The following is a 17,155-nucleotide window of genomic DNA, read 5'->3' as shown; positions in this document are numbered from 1 at the left end:
TGATGAAGTATAAAATTAAATTATATTAATATTTTTTTCTTTCATATTGAAAATTTCGATTTTTTTGACTGGGATTATTATTTATTTTTATCAATTTAATATCTAATATAAAAATTAAATTAATATTTTATAAGAAGAGTGCGATAACCGGTATACGTTATGAATTAGAAGATTTTTATAAAATAAATACGTAGAGAAGAAGGTGTTAAAGAAATATCTAGAATAAGGTGCCTAATAAACATCCGCGGTGACACATGCCTGGCACGTCCGCCCGGCCCCGTTACCAGTTCCGGGCATGCTAAGGATTGGCAAAGTTCTGCTTTGAGTTCGTAGCTCTGAAACGAGACGAGTCCTCGCATTATTTTCCACCTGCCGAAGTCTCACTCGCCGGTTCATTTTGCACGTTTACGATATTTCTTTTTGATATAAATCAAATTGGAAGTCCACGCTCCCCGTCCTCGTCCTCTTCTCTCCGGGTTCCCGGTAGTTCTCCTTGCCCTTTCTCTTCCCCAACCTGGGAGCCAGATCTGAAGGCGATTGGAGTTGGATCTCGCTTCCAATTTCGCTCGCTGGGATCAGATCTGATCTAGAGATCGTACACTCCCGGAGGAATGCGATTGATGGTGAGCTAGGTCGGTCTGGATCTGGACACTTCACCAATCTTCGTTTCTGTATTTGGGTTCTTAATATTCTTTTCGGTTTTTGGTTGTCGATTAATATGGCCGGAGTAATGGAGGCGGGGAGGAGGTTTCTTGTGGTGATTTTTTTTTTGCGAATTTAAATTTAAACACGAAATTCTCTATTGTTTGTTTTGTCTGTATTGGGTTTTCAAATTGCTGTTTGGCTATGGAGAAATAATATCCGTGAGAGGAATTTATTGGTTTCTTGTGTTCCGTTAAGATTTTCAGTTTGGGTGCTGAATTTTCCATCTGATATAAACGACAATTACGTTTTTTTTTGTTGGAATGCAATGAGAACAGAATATATTGGGGAATGGATGGTCTTCATGGGTGCTTCTTGTTTTGATCTGAGCACGAAATTTTTTTTTTTTTATCTATTCAGTTATCAAGTACGGTCATCGTTCTCAATTTTAATCTTTAATGATGGTCGATGATGTTATTATATGTTGTTACTTTCCCAGGATTGCTGCTGTTGTCATTGTAACAGCTGAGAGGAACCATTGCTGTGTGGTGCATCAAATATTGGCACAATATTTACTTAAAATGATGAACGGGACAATACAATGTAATAAATGTGGCTCCAAGTTGGTTGCACTTAGTCCAAGATCTGTATCAAGGGCTTATGATAAGCATAGAAGCCAAGTGTCATCCAAACACCGAGCTCTCAACTTCCTACTTGTTATTGGTGATTGTATCTTAGTTGGTCTTCAGGTAGCATATAGTGATTTGTTCAAATTCGATTTTCTCTTGGGCCAACGTTACATTGACATGCTTTTATTAATTTCATCTTGTTTTCGTTTAGAAATTCTATTGAAACTTTGCTCATGTATTTGCTCTTTTCCATCAACTCAACGCTAGATACATTGACTAAATAATTGATATATTGTTAAAGCAATCATCATATCTAATCTTTTGGGTCACGCCTCTAATCTCCTCGTTTCATCCTTTTCTCTTTCAGTCTTTCATATAATAATTGTTGAATTTCTTCTTTGTGCTTCACCAGATTTTGTTATTTGTTGCAGCCTATACTTGTCTACATGTCCAAGGTGGATGGGAAGTTCAAGTTTAGTCCTATCAGTGTGAATTTTTTAACAGAATTTGTCAAAATTCTCTTTGCCGTTGTCATGCTAATTTTTCAGGTTTGTTATTCAGCTTTCTCATATTAAGACTAAATTTACTAGGGAGAAGGATCTTTCAATTCCCTCACTTAGTTCTCTTGGAATAGTTCTGTCTATCATCCTCTACCTGCAATATTGTTTTGATGAAGTAATTGCACTATTTTTTGGTCGAAAGGAGTAAATTGTATCATTACCATACTCAATATACATGCATTGTCTATTCATGGGAAGTTTTGCTCTTCCCAGCCTTTGTACTTTATATGCTAGGACCCTCTGTCATGTATTTATACCTTTTTTATGATTGACAGGCTAGACACCAGAAGGTTGGAGAGAAAAACCTTTTATCAATTGCCACTTTTGTACAGGTTTAATATCTTGCCATTTAGAATTTCTGTTATGGTAATTGAATTTTTACACATGATATTTCAATCTTTTAAACTTATTTCCCAGTTGCGCGTATTATTCAAATATTTTGATTTTGTATGCCTTGACATGTGGTATAGCAGTTAATTATCTTTTACATGTGAAAATTTCTTCCTCATTACTTTCTCATTTGATGTCTTTTAAGGATAGCTGAAATGCACCTTTTGTTATTTGAGGCTGTAATTGCCTCAACTAAGTAATCTACAAAACTTAATTGGCTTTAAACATCATCTTCGGACCCCAGATTCCATTTTTTAACCAGCTGAACTGAACTGATTGAATCAATGATCCAGTTCAATTCACATTGATGTAGTTTACCTAAATTTAAGCCCAATTCAAACCATATTCAAACGAAATCATATTAAAATCAATTGAATCCTAATCCAACTCATTAGGGCTCTGATCATTCCTTAATCGAACCTATTTCAAAATTATTTAAACTAAATCCAAAATCTAATCGCAACTTATGGCTTAATTTAACTTCAAGATCAACTCAAGTAGACATAAAATTAGTATTTAGCTGCTTACTATAATAATAGTTTTATTTACAAAACTGAAATTATTATAGATATCTGATCATACTACCAGAAAAAACTCAAAAAAATAAATCACCATAGCGCCAGCCTTAAAAATTGAAGGGTCAAAAAAACCAAAAGAGTAACTAATGCAAGCACACTGTACATCCAATATACTGTAAGCAGTGTGTCTAGGAAGAAAAGTTACACCTTGTATCCATCCAGATACAATATTTGAAACATCAACTTCACACTTAACTATCTGCAGGAGCCAAGAGCAACCTGCCAGAGAGATCGCATCTTTGGAATACAGGATTGGACTAAATCCTACAGATGCCAAAAGCATAACTTGCATATACTAATATCTGTATAATGGAGTGTTTTAGGGCAACAGCCAATTATTTTTTCGTCTTAATAAACCTCAGCTTAGGTTCAACATCTGAGCAAATCAATTCCACTAGATTTTGCTGTATTGGACCCCTTTGCTGTATTTTCATACATTTATTTTTGCAATGGATAATAGACTGAAGCATTGACTAACACTTGTTGTTTCATACATTGTCATTCTACCAAATTCTTAAATATGTTGATGTAATAGAAGGTGGATTTCTGATCAGTAATATGCTGCTACCTTCTAAATCACTATTGCAACGCTATTTGTATTTTTTAGTGATTCTGATGATTTTCTTTGGAGAAAATTCTGCTCTTTGTTACCTTGAGGTTCAAGTAAATGTTAACTTATAAGCTGCTGCTAAAGGTGCATGTCTTAATGGTGGGTGAGCATAGATTAAGCTTCTATCTTGATTCTTTCTTTAACAAGTGGGCATGGGTGCAATTTAGGTGTTTTGGGTGGCAAAGTATGTGAAAGATTGATGTGACTTCTAGAGGATCTTGGTTGAACTTGGAGTTTAAGGTTGGTTAATGATTGAATAAGCTCTTGGTAAATGTGTTCCAGAACTTCTATCTCTTTAATTTCGAAACAAATTTTCTCGTCTTGGCTTAGGCTTAGGTCCCGTGACTAATTGTTATACTATCTAATCCCCTTTCCTTTTTGTGCCCAATGTTGCTTCATATGAAAAATTCAATTTCTTCTTTGAAATTTGGTATTCATGCGTGCACTAATCTGATTTGTGACTGTCCCAATATTTTCAGGCAGCTAGGAATAATGTTCTTCTGGCTGTTCCTGCTCTTCTATATGCAATTAACAACTATTTGAAATTTATTATGCAGGTATACTTAATCTGTTTGTATCCTCACATGGCTATTTTCTACATTTACCTTTGTTTTCTTTGCTTATAGTTTGGTTGTATTGCTGGAACAAATCTGATGCCTCATTAACTTTATCTTCTCGCAGTTATACTTTAACCCTGCAACTGTGAAGATGTTAAGCAACATGAAGGTATTACTATCTTAGATATCATGAATTATGTCATAATGCTGTAATGCATTTGTTCTAATATAATGTCTTTAAAACGCTATATATTTATTTCTGAAGAACCTTTGAAATGAACAAGTTAGTATTAAGGAAAAATGTTATAGTCATGGAAAAATGTTGTAGTTATCACATCTTTAAAATTGTATTTCTTCCCTTTTGAATTGCAGCTTTTGTTAGCTCTGCCGATTACTGAACTGTATCATTTTGAAAACAATAACCATGGTATTCAAAATCTAGCCGATTCTTTCTTAATGTTAGCTTGAATACTAGCAAACACGATCAAGAAGGAGATACTCCTAGTTATTCTTCTGAAGTCTATCTTAAAATCCGTTACCTTCTCATTGCTTAAGATTCATTGTGAGGTCACCAGAACAACCTTATCGTTGTATGTTTTCTACCACTTAAGTAGACCAAGCGTCTCATTCATTTCTTTCTTGTTCAATGCTGATTGAGAGAAACGACTATTGATCGAGAGAGAATATGTTCTTTCTCGATCAATAGTACCTCAATCCCCCTTTTTATTAAGCTCAATTATTGATATGTTAAATAATAGTTCTATTGTAGTATATTATATATTAATACCTAAGTTTATTTATACATTTAAATTATTTAGTATGACTATATTTATCAATATATTTTTATCCATAAATTCTATATTAATAAAATCTGATTTATTATCTATAAGAACAAATTTACATTTAATTTAATAATAATAGTCAATAGTGTACTCGGTGAGTTAAAGAGACCTGTGCTACTAAGTAAGGAATCTTGGTGGTGGAATGAAAAAAAGTGAAGGAAAACAAACAACTTATAAGGAATTATATATTTGTAAAAAATGAGGTAAACTTAAAAAAATATACAATAGCCAAGAAAGAGGGGTAAGAAAGCAGTGAATGAAGCTAAAAATGAAGTTTTTGAATGGTTATATCAAAAATTATAAAAAAGGGGGAAAACATTTATAAAATAGCTAAAGTGAGAGCAAGAGAAAAGATCTTATATAAATAAGATGTATTAAAGATGAATACAATAAGGTACTAGTAAATGATGGAGAAATAAAAGAGCGGTGAATTTCGTATTTTCATCAATTTTTTAATGAAGGTTTAGGTGACCAACTTTACTTAGGTAATTTGAGTATAAAAATTTAAATTTTTAGCCTAGAATTCAAAAGTAAAATAAGCTTTAAATGAGATGCAAAATGGAAAAGCCGTTGGACTATATGATATTCCGATAGAGGTATGGAAATGCCTAGGGAAATAAAGTATTGAATGACTTATAAAATTATTTAACATGATATTGAAAATGAAAAAAAAAATATGATGAGGGTAAGTACTCTATTTCTCTTATATAAAAACAAAGGAGAAGTACCAAATTATATAAACTATAGAGGTATTAAACTAATGAGTCATATTATCAAACTTTGGGAAAAAGTAATAGAAAAAAGATTAAGAAGACCATGGTGATCGAAAATCAATTTGGGTTTATACCTGGAAGGTTGACAATAGAAGTTATATATTTTCTAAGGCAACTAATTGAAAAGTATCGGGAGCAAAAGCAAGATCTATATATGGTATTTATTGATTTAGAAAAAGCTTATGATAAAGTCCCAAGAAAAATTATATGGAGAATTCTATAAAAGAGAGGTGTTACCTAGTCAAGGATATGTATGAAGATATAACTACTAGAGTGAAGACTTTAGGCAGATTAATTGAAATATTTCCAATAAAGATAGGTTATCAGCTCTAAGTCTCTATCTTTTTACACTAATCATCGACGAACTCACTAACACATTCAAGACACTGGTACATGTTATTTGTAGATGATATTGTTTTAGTAGATGAGACACATGATAAATGCTAAATTAGAGCAAGGTTTAAAATTTCGACCCGTGCCGAGATTTCGGTCCCAGACTAGAACGATACGGTTTCGGTATTTTTTATTTATATATATAGTAATTATTAGATAAATATATTTATTGTGTATAATTTAAAAATAAGTTATATATTGATTTTATATAAGTTCTCCGTTATTAAACAACTTAATATTGTTATAAAAAATAATTAAATATAGTTTTTTTTTTTAAAAAACAATTGATGTATAAATAACTCTAATTAAAATTGATACATCATAATATAATATGTTAAATAGAAGCAATGATTCTTGTAATATTTTACTTAGATAACCTTTATAGTTCTCCAATGTCCAGATTAAATAATCATAATTATATAAATTAATACAAAATACTATTTTATATATAATAATCATATAAATTAACTATTTATTTATTTAATTAATTAATAGTTTAAATAATATATATTTAAAATAATAAAAAAATTAGAATATCAATTAAATATTAAAACAGTAAAAAAATATAAAATAATTTAAAAAATATATAAGAATAAAAATTTGATTTATTAGAATTTTTGAATTTTTTAGATTTTTTTTAGAATTTTTAAAATAATAAAAACAATTTCAGAATATTATTTAATAAAATTTCTTATTTTAAAAAAAATTAAATATTTTTTTATATTTTATTAGGATAATTTAATTAGTGTTTATGAAAGCCTCTTTAAAATATCACAATTAAGTGGGAATGAGAATTGTTTGATTTATTTAAATTGCAAAATAAATTTTGCACAGTACGCACGCCGAAACCGCGACTCGCCTGCGATGCCGCAACCCCTCCGACGCCTCGCGGACACCTTCGGCGGCATCGGAGGCGTCCGACGACGCTTCCGGCGGTGCCGGAAAGCGTCTCGTGACGCATTCGATGCCGCCAGAAACGTCGCGTCGCGACGCCTCAGTCGCCTTCGACGCTTTTGGCGCCCCGCTACGCTTTTGGCTGCACGGGAAGATTCTGGCGACGTTGTCCATGTTGCCGCACGACGACGAGCGACGCACGACGCGACGAAATCTTTCCTAGTTCGGTGCCGGTTTCGGTGCACGGGTGGAACGGTAAGTTTCGCCCGTTCCTCCTGGCACGAAACGAAATTTGGGACCATGAATTAGAATTTTGGCAGGAAACACTTGAAGTGAAAAATTTTAGGCTTAATAGAGTAAAAACAGAATATATGGAATTTAAGTTTAGTAATAGTAGATGTAATGAGACAATTGTTAAGATAAAAGATGACTAGTTAGTTGAAACTGAAAGATTTAAGTATTTAAAATCATTTTTGCAAAATGACAAAGGGATTGAGAGAAATGTGTTACATAAAATACAAGCATAATGATTGAAATGGAGGAGAGCGTTGTGCGCTTTATGTGATAGTAAAGTATTTCTAAAACTTAAAGAGAGATTCTACAAAACAACGGTTAGTCCTGCCATGTTATATGACGCTGAGTGTTGGGCTATAACTCGAGTACATGAACAGAAGATGAGAGTTACAAAGATGAGGATGCTAAGGTGGATGTGTGGACATATGAGGATGGATAGAATAAGAAATGAGAGTATTAGAGAGATTCGGAATTATATCTATTGAGGGGAAACTCTAAGAGACACATTTAAAATGGTACGAACATATACTTAGACGACCAATAAATATTCTACTTAGGCGATGTGAAACTATGACAAATGCACACATCAAACGAGGAAGAGGAAAACCAAAAAAGACTTGGTTAAAACAATAAAATAAGATAAAATTTATTTAAGACTTTAAGTAGATGATGATATAGTAGGGGATAGAGCCCAATGGTGTAGGAGGATCCATATAGCCAAACCCACCTAGTGGGATAAGGCTTGATTATTGTTGTTTATTAATAATATAATATTAGTACATCTAGATTTTTTTTTTCCTTTCAAATAATAACTTGATTACTAACCTAATAATAACAATAATATGATATTACTGATATTATTACTAATTTGATAAATCATTATTTATATTGTGTTATTAACAATACTATTTCATAAGATGATATGAACCCTAATATGATTGAATATAATTTGTCATCTCTAATATCTAATTATTTAATTTTTACTTTTTAATTTTTTTTTCTAATGATTCTAATTTCACTAGTGAGATAAAGCTTAGTTTTTGTTGATTTCAATTTCACCGGTGCTATGGATCTAATAGCCTATACATAGATTTTTTGATAGTTGGAACATATTTGCTGTTAATAATCCTCTGGAAAATAAAGATAGCGGTCTTTCTTGTAATGCACGAAGATATTGTTCAGGAAAGCATGTTTACTTTCTTTTATAGAGTTAAAAAGAGTTGTTGAAGTAAGTAAATATAGAATTGAAATTTTAGTTTATTGTGATTTTTGGTCCTCAGTTTAGTGTTGTTTTGTCCTGCACTGTTTTATCCTCTCTTTTTTATTTACTTGACTTACATAAAATTTATAAGTTGATGAAAAAGATTGAGGCTGTAGCAAGGCAAATCATTGATTTTTTAAAAACATTTGTAGGTTTTGGTGATTGCTATACTTTTAAAGATTATAATGAGAAGACGTTTTTCCATAATTCAGGTAAGTTAAGCTATGTAATAAATTGCGATTGTGTGCAGAGTTCTATACTTGCCTTTTGTTAACTTATTCTGGCATGAAATTTACATGCCTGCAATCAGATTGTGTTCTCTGTGGGCTAGTATATTTTTATATAGTCATCTTATCCGTACACTTCCATGCTGTAAGCTTTAACATTTTTTTGTTGATGAACAGTGGGAGGCACTTGCACTTTTACTGATTGGGATAAGTGTGAATCAGCTTAAATCATTGCCAGAGGGTTCCATGGCTATGGGTTTTCCAGTTACAATGATTGCTTATGTCTATACTTTGGTTTTTGTAAGTTCCATTATCTTTATTTTATATATATATATATATATATTCTTTTCTGATGTTTTTTCCTTCAGGTATTTTGACTTAAGCTGATGATAAATTTTGCAAACTTATCTTGTTTTTTCAATATATCTATGAATTCGTTAAACTATTGTGATTGAATCGGTGATTTATAACTTACAAGTTAGAAATCAAAGTTCAATTATGCATATACATTCTGTCCAGATGTATCTTTCTTCATTTTTTTTTACAGTGATGATTTTTTCCTTCAGGTATTGTGACTTAAGCTGATTCTAAATTTTGCGTACTTATCTTGTTTTTCCAATATATCTATGAATTTGTTAAACTATTGTGATTGAATCGGTGATATATAACTGACAAGTTACAAGTCAAAGTTCAATTATGCATATACAATTCTGTCCAGATGTATCTTTCTTCATTTTTTTTTAACACTGAAATCTTTTTCCTAGGTAAGCATCTTTAGACTATTATAATTGATCTCAATTTAACTTAAAAGTTTAGTTCTTTTATCTACAGAAACATCAAGATTCTGATGTGACCTTCTGCGGATGTGATAAATCTCCACACTCAAGATTTAACTGTATATTTTTAATTTTTAGTTTTGTTGACCATAATTTTTTTTGTTGGTTAGGCTATTCAGTAGTGCATGGTTGATAATTTGATAAGAACTTTGTTATATTGATTTTGTGTTGACAGAAATCAAGTTATTTAACAAGGAAAAAAACTACTTAATCATCTGGTGTCTTTAAGTAATAATTAGGCAAAACGCCATAAATATTCATATTTCTGGAATGCACTTTTATATAACCTTAGAAGATATAATATTATTCTGAAATTTCAGATTACTGTTCCATCAATGGCTTCGGTCTTCAATGAATATGCTTTGAAAAGTCAGTTCGATACAAGTATATACCTACAGGTGATTATTGATTACTGAATGCAGATGACAATTTCAGTATGGATGACTTGCTATGGGGAATATGCAATTTCTGTATAAGAATCATAATTAAGACCCTATTTCTTTCCCCAGAACTTATTTCTCTATGGCTATGGCGCAATATTCAACTTTTTGGGCATTATAGGAACTGCCATTTTCAAAGGTTGGTATTTTTCACTCTTAGCTTGAAATATATGCCAAACATGTTGGTTATGCATGGATGATATACTTTTTAAATTTTTCTGAAGACTAAATTACATTATTTCTAAAGAACTATCTGTGATCATAGGGTTTACTCCTCATTGCACTAATGCCATCCACATACTTATTTGTGTTTAGTGCTAGCAAGCTTGCATTCAATAATGAGACGAGCAAATTCCAATTTGCATTTCTTATTCAACATAATATTATTTTTTCTTTTAGGACTTTTAGCGAATTTTAATTTTTGTCATAATACCATTGATATTTGACACAAAATGAGACAATAGAATTATGGGCAAGGTTCAAAATCTCATTCCATGATGTTCTGATGGCTGGCTGAAATGAGTTGGTATTGATGCTGGTTGACATATTGCATGTGTCAGTAAGAGGTGCTGCCAATAAACACTAACCAGTAGGAGGGGGAAGAAAAGAAAGGAGAGGAGGAAGGAAAAAAAGAGGACATGACAGGAAATGGAAAAGGTAGATGAAGAATTAAAACAAGATGAAGAAGAGGTGACACATATCTAGGTTTCCATTGTTATCCTCTTTCCATCAAAACCTTCCCTTTTGACATTGATTTCCCCTCTCATTGCAATCCCCTAACATCCATTTGATTGTTCTGATTGGTGCCACTGTCTTAATACTGGTTTCTATTTTGATTTGCTAGTGAAAAGGTAAATATGGCAGCACATAATGAAATTTCAATGCTTGGTTATCACACAAACATAAACTTGTTGGCCTTTTTGTGATTCACAAAATCACATCGAGATATGTGAAACAAAGAGAATCTATTTAATTTTTGTTCAATTCTGTTTTCCTAGTGATTATTTCATTCAATAAGTTTGTTTACTTCATTTTTATTAGGGCCTAGTAGCTTCAATATTCTTGAAGGGCACTCAAGAGCGACCATGTTTTTGATATGCATCAATGCAGCACAGGGAATATTGTCTTCCTTCTTCTTCAAATATGCTGGTAATTTCACTTAGTTTTTTCTATTTACTGTTGTTGCTTGCCAGAGTAGACATCTTATCTTATAAATATCAGTGTTTTTTTCATGTAGTCTTTGTCCTATTAAATTAATGGTTCTTGCAGACACCATTTTGAAGAAATATTCATCTACTGTCGCTACAATTTTCACTGGAATTGCTTCTGCTGCTTTATTTGGCCATACACTGACCATGAACTTTATATTGGGGATTTCTATAGTCTTTATATCTATGCACCAGGTATTGATGAATTAGCTCCATAAAACTATGGTGGTAATTCAATGTCATGATATTTTTTACCTTCTTTATTAGTTCTTTTCTCCTATGGCCAAAGTCAAAGATGAGATAGCAGTTGTATCATCAGAAAAGATGGAGGCTCAACGTCTCAGGTTATACCTTTAATTATGCTTGCTGTTTACTTCTGTTTGAGGTGCTAGTTTTTTATCTGCAGTGGTTTTCTGCTCATTGTTGAATATTATCTTTTATAATCTTTGAAGTACATGTTTCTGTTTCTAGGTTGAAAGAAGATTCTTTTGTAAACATGGCTGCTGGTACTGCTGAAGATGTAAGAGGCGTATATTATACCCAGTTGCTGTGTTGATTTTGTATTAGTATATTTTCACCCATTCTATTTTCTTTCAGGTGACCCATCGTGCTGGACATGATGAGAGACAATCACTTTTGCCCATATGATGCTCCAAAACCTCTCAATGGTGTTTTATCTTACAACCAAAAATGCAATCCGTCACATTTATAGTAATATCCTAACTATAATCAAACTCATCAGATTAGATCGTGCATCATAGTTTGATCATTTATAACTCATTGATGCATTCTGCCCATCTTATCATATTAACCAAAGATTGTACAATCGCATAGTGCCTACATTAATACAGGGAACTAGTAGACCTGTGTCAATATCTTACATGTTGTATCAATACCACATTCTGTGTTAGTTAACTCCAAAGACATTGTCAAAGAAATAAGCATAGGCGCTTAAACATGCCCTCCACTTAAGCAAAAGTCATGCCTGTTCCTTGGCTGCTTATTAAACAGGTAGATTTAGTTTCCAACGTGGAGGGGCTTATTATTAAAAAGGTGTATTTTAGGCGAGTAAGATTTTGCAACCAGATGTTAGGATATTTGATCGTATTTATTTTACACAGTCCCTTTTATTACTTTGCCAAAGTTTGCTTATAAGTTTTGTGCCTTTACCACTTTTGTCATCCATAAGGACACTTGATGAACATTCCTTTGTTTCACACCTAAATCAAAGAGTGACAGCACATTTACCTCTCCTAATATTTTTTGCAACAGGTATAATTTTGGAGATCCTCTTTTATCTTGCAATCTGAGCCACTAACTTGGGAATATATTTTTCGGCAAAGCAAAAGCAAGGAAGTCTTCTTGTGTGAAATGGCTGAATGTAGCAATCGTTACTTGAAAATACCGAGGATGGTATTAAATAGGAAGTCTTCTTTGTGTGAAATGGCTGAATGGACCAAAACATTATAATGGTGCGGCATTCAAGAACTAGAATTGCCTAGAAACCAATTTCCATAAACTTCACTATCGCCCATTATTTTCTGTTACATTTTGCTCTGTACGCATTTTGATGTATTGTTCTTTTATCTTAGATGTATGTTTTCAAGCATATATCCCTATTCTTTCGTTCATTCAATAATTACTTTTATATGGGTGCATATGCTCTTTTTTTTTTCTCTCTCTCTTTTGACATCAACAGTTTGAACGTTTGAGAATCAACAAAATTATTTAGTAAATAAACGTAGAGAATACTACTTTAGCTTGAATAGATCATTTTGGTATGTTGCACATGGTAGTGATTAGTGAATGCGCTGTGAATTTATCGTCGATCCAATTGATAAAATTTTAAAGGTTATTATGGGCGGAAACTTCTTGAAATTCCAAACATTACCAATGGACTTCTGTATGACCTAGATGGTTACAATGTGCAAGAGGATGCTTAAGACTTCTAAATGAATGGAGTTGAATTTAGGATGAATTCTAACCGTGCTTGAGACTATATAGAGTACTTTACCTGTTTGTATCTAATCGGGAGATGGGGCGGGTGATATTGGACCGTCTGAAATGAGCTGTTATAGAAAAGGATACTTAATGGTACTTAGACAATGATGGTGTTACTGTAAAATATAGAAGAATGACAATTTGATTATAGTTTGAATTTTAAATGAAATAAATATTTTAGAGGTCTATAAATTATAATTCAAATTCATTTAATAGATAAATTAGAGGAAAATGTCTACTTCATATTAGTTGGGCAACCGAAAAGAAATCTATTTGTAAATTACATACTTCATTTCAGCTCGATTTGTTATGATATATATTCGTAGAAAAGACTCATGAAATATCGATATATTGTTCAATAACGTAGAAGTAAGTTGAATATCTAAATTATTAGAATAATAATAATAATAATATAGAAGAGCGTGTGTTGCTGGATCATCTGTCTGTATTTTTCGAATTTATCTCATTGGCCGATAAAAAAAAAAGTTTTATAAGGTCGGATCCGTCACCTCTAGATTAACGGGTTAGATACGTGGATTATAAAAAAATAATAATAATAATAACGTGGAAGCTAGCGTGCTACGACATTATACATTCTCTTCTCCCAAATCTCGCCTAGTTGCGTCTCATTCCACTTAATTTCAACAATAAATTGGAAACAGGTCAGCAAAAACTGGAAGCAACGTTGTCCTCACATGGCAATTTGGTGGAGCACACAGACGCGCCAGTTGAAGTGGCATCAACATCGGATGAGAGGTAAAATGTTAGGTACATTTCCAACCCTGCATCGAGCGATCAGGATCCATCACCAACTTTCTTGACTAATTTGTTTGCGTACAGGGAAGTGCACCACAGAGCACTAAGCCTGCCCGGAAGTGGAACTCCATCTCTGTTAGCATCACTGCATAAAAGGCTTCTCGTGGATAACACCAATAATGATAGGCAGCAGGTCTGCACAGTGAGCTTCGCAAACGCAAGCATGGGGAGGGTGCCAACGAGCCTTCGAGCACTACTGCTGATTTGCTTGGCTTTGTTTCACCTAGTTCAGTCCTGTGCTGCTGTTTCACCAAGTAATCCTTAATTTATCAACAACTCCCTTTTAAGACCTTCAGCACACCTTCTTCTGATCGTATTAGTTTGTTCCCTTCAGGGCCGGAGAGAATGATAAGAACGAGCAGAATCCTTTCAGATGAGGTCCGCCAGGTATTAATTCATAATTACGATCGATATCATGTTGAATATTATCAGTTTGGCTGAGTTTGTTGTCTGAAATTACGCAGACTAGCAGAGAGGAGGAATTATTGCTAGAAGAAGAAGCCAAAGGACGGAGGAGGGTGGCCATCCAGATGAATGACTATGCTCCATCCGGTCCCAACGATCGACACACTCCAAAGCCGCCAGAATAGTCAGGTTAATTAATTAGTCGTTGTAATATGTATCCTTCCCTTTGTTCTTCTGAAAAGGTAAGAAATGATGGTCTAAAGGATCACCATGTACATCTAACGTTTCATCTTCGACCTAGTATTGAATGAATAAAACACGACTGTGTTGGTAGGAAAACTTGGTTGATTAGCTTTTGTCAGGAAATTATTATTGTTGCTTCCACTGTTGCAGGATTTTACTTTTTCAATTATGTTCTTGTCAATGAAAGACTCTGTAAATCTTTCAATGAATTTAAGACACGTACATCACGGTGATCATCCAAGATAAAATGATCCTCAAGGATTGAATATTTTTATTGTTACTGTAGTATAACAATATACAAACAATACTTTGCAAGCAATTAACTTTGAGAGTAAAAGTTCTTGGTACGAAGACGCTGAATTATTTGTGCAGAATGATGTCTGTTTTATAATGTTTGAATCAATGTCTACCAAAGGATTTGTCTTTTAAATTATAACTTTTCATTCAAACATCAAAAAGATACCAATACACAAAGGGACGCCATAGAAAATTATTGCATAACAATTATAGCAAGAAGGAGCGACACAATTGAAACACACACAACTATTCTCTTCCTTATTCCTTCCATTCTTCTACCTTTTATGAAAATCACCAACGACTATTGCTTTGATGTTAAATTTCTGGAATTCATTTCATTTCCCTTTGCCATCGACTGCTCTGGTCTCAAAGCAAAGCCAACCTCCACATGAATCTGCCTAAATAACAGATAATAATATATAATAACAATCAAAGTCCATATTATCACATTGAGTGCGTTGAAAAAAACAAAGTGGTTGCTTGTGCAGAGGGGCATGGATGGCCTTAGGCCTTACGTTCAACATCACGGGGCCTCTTTTTCCTGCCATCTCCCTGAAGGAACGGAAACATTTATGAGCTATATGCGATGGCGTTGTCTTCTTCCTTTCCGCCCTGTACGCAACTCACTTGCACTGGGGAAATGATGCAACCGAGCGAGGGGGTTTAGATGGTTCACCATGACTTGTAGAGACATGTAGCTCTGAGAGGTTGCTCGAGATTTTGGGGTTTTGTGTCTTCGGAATGAACACAGGCGAGCCTGGCTGACAATACTTTGGTAGTGCTTCCCACCTCAAATGTTGATAATATAATAATCGATCGATACTGAAAATCAAGTTAAAAAGAACTTGTAGCATTAGAAAATAGAGCACAGAAATTGAATTTGTTAGATGAAGCTTAAAGTAATTACATCTAAATAGATTAACTAGAAATGGTGAGATTAAAAGAAAGATAATAAAGTTTATGTCAGAAATAAAAATAAGCTTTTTTTTAATAACCAAGGAGTCCAAGCTTTCGCCTAATTAATCCGGAGGCAGGTGGTCCTCCTCCTTATTTGCCCATCAGATACAATCTAGAAACACTCACAGATAATTGATCTTTGCAGTCTTCATCATCCTTATAAGGTCATTCCAATGTTGAAATGAATACTCTGCTTGCGAAGGTAATGATGCAGGATCAATCTAATAAGACATCTTGAATTTCAATTTTTGACTTGGGAATTGAAATCAGGCTATGTTTGCATGCTTAGCTTTTTCAAAAATCTATGTGTTGGATTGAGAAAGACGAGAGAGGAGGGTGGGGGTGGATGAATCTAGTTCATTCGAAATCTTTTCTTTTTTGCTATTAGTAAAACCGAATCAAAGTTAAGTTCACAATGAACATAAAAAGAAAACAAAACTTAAAGACATAGTATTTTTTTACTTGGTTCAGAGCACAGTTAGTTCCTACTCCAAGCCTCGCGATCCTTTTTATTTGGTTTGGAGTCTAGTTGACTCCTACTCTAAGGCCCGCGATCCTTGACCACTTTAGTTGGACAATTCTAATATAGTTCTTCAAAAAAAGTAAGATCATACAAGTATGAAATGATGATAGTAAAAATCCTATTATCTTCAAAGAATAAGTGCAAGACAAAAAAAAATTACCCACAACAATTAAATAGATACAGCGCAGCTGTTGGAGATCTTCTTGGAGCAGAATTGTCGAAGGCTTGCATGAGTAGAGCAGAAAGAGAAGAATATATCGAAGATGAAAGTTGTAATCGACTCGGTGCTTGAGGCCCTCTTTTATAGGCATTGTTCAGTTGATTGAAAAATCGTTCGGTCGATTGAACCAATCAGTCGACTGAACCTCTTATCGGTCGATTGAACTCGACGCCCTTCCTTGTTTGCCACGATCCGATCCAGCTGATCCCATTATTTTTGGTGTTTGGTCGATTGATCATGCTTATTCATCGATCGAACCTCTGAGTTTCCATTCACGGGATGATTCGATCTGATTTTCTATCGTTTCCTTTTATGGTTCGATCGACTGATAAACTTTATCAGTTGATGGATACCTCTATAATGCCAAATTATATATATATATATATATATATATATATATATGACTCGATATCAGGTCATCCAGACCTATTGAGTTCACCTGCCAGATGTAAGGTCCACTTGACCCACCTTGCCTAGTATCGAATCTAGCCGACCTACTAGGACTTTTGAATTGAGCATTCTGCATATTGGGTTAATTCATCAGATAATAACAAGCTTA

The 17,155-nt window shown here is 33.4% G+C and overlaps 2 protein-coding genes across 3 annotated transcripts; both read left to right on the top strand.

Moving 5' to 3' along the window:
• Nucleotides 1-240: 240 nt before the first annotated feature.
• LOC122023684 (CMP-sialic acid transporter 4-like) lies at nucleotides 241-12,745 on the top strand. 2 transcript variants are annotated; one of them, XR_006123177.1, is made up of 16 exons: nucleotides 241-632; nucleotides 1,142-1,391; nucleotides 1,703-1,819; nucleotides 2,107-2,163; nucleotides 3,889-3,966; nucleotides 4,091-4,135; nucleotides 8,576-8,635; nucleotides 8,828-8,950; nucleotides 9,807-9,884; nucleotides 9,996-10,065; nucleotides 10,968-11,075; nucleotides 11,196-11,329; nucleotides 11,402-11,478; nucleotides 11,606-11,654; nucleotides 11,732-11,845; nucleotides 12,407-12,745. XR_006123177.1 is itself a non-coding variant. In XM_042581941.1 (15 exons), exons 1-14 carry the CDS (start codon nucleotides 1,224-1,226, stop codon nucleotides 11,780-11,782), a joined length of 1,215 nt encoding a protein of 404 aa, XP_042437875.1. In that variant the 5' UTR covers nucleotides 1,142-1,223; the 3' UTR covers nucleotides 11,783-11,802; nucleotides 12,407-12,745. The 2 variants fall into 2 exon arrangements, 1 of the variants encoding a protein (XP_042437875.1); XM_042581941.1 differs by lacking the exon at nucleotides 241-632 and having other exon boundaries at nucleotides 11,732-11,802.
• A 424-nt stretch (nucleotides 12,746-13,169) lies between these two features.
• Nucleotides 13,170-14,847, top strand: LOC122023243. The gene is made up of 5 exons (XM_042581316.1): nucleotides 13,170-13,178; nucleotides 13,755-13,891; nucleotides 13,976-14,205; nucleotides 14,286-14,338; nucleotides 14,416-14,847. The coding sequence occupies exons 1-5, from the start codon at nucleotides 13,170-13,172 to the stop codon at nucleotides 14,539-14,541; spliced, it is 555 nt and encodes a 184-aa protein (XP_042437250.1). The 3' UTR covers nucleotides 14,542-14,847.
• Nucleotides 14,848-17,155: the final 2,308 nt, after the last annotated feature.

This window comes from Zingiber officinale, chromosome 9B (assembly GCF_018446385.1).
Source record: "Zingiber officinale cultivar Zhangliang chromosome 9B, Zo_v1.1, whole genome shotgun sequence".
Taxonomy (NCBI): domain Eukaryota; kingdom Viridiplantae; phylum Streptophyta; class Magnoliopsida; order Zingiberales; family Zingiberaceae; genus Zingiber; species Zingiber officinale.
Note: the sequence above shows the minus strand (reverse complement) of the source record. Positions and strands in the feature narration are given on the sequence as shown.

Coding starts and splice junctions, on each gene's coding strand:
- LOC122023684 (XM_042581941.1), top strand. CDS start 1,224: ATGATGAACGGGACAATACAATGTAATAAATGTGGCTCCAAGTTGGTT. Junction 4,136..8,575: donor AGATGTTAAGCAACATGAAG/GTATTACTATCT, acceptor AAACATTTGTAG/GTTTTGGTGATTGCTATACT. Junction 9,885..9,995: donor ATACAAGTATATACCTACAG/GTGATTATTGAT, acceptor TTCTTTCCCCAG/AACTTATTTCTCTATGGCTA.
- LOC122023243 (XM_042581316.1), top strand. Junction 14,206..14,285: donor CTGTGCTGCTGTTTCACCAA/GTAATCCTTAAT, acceptor TGTTCCCTTCAG/GGCCGGAGAGAATGATAAGA. Junction 14,339..14,415: donor TTTCAGATGAGGTCCGCCAG/GTATTAATTCAT, acceptor GAAATTACGCAG/ACTAGCAGAGAGGAGGAATT.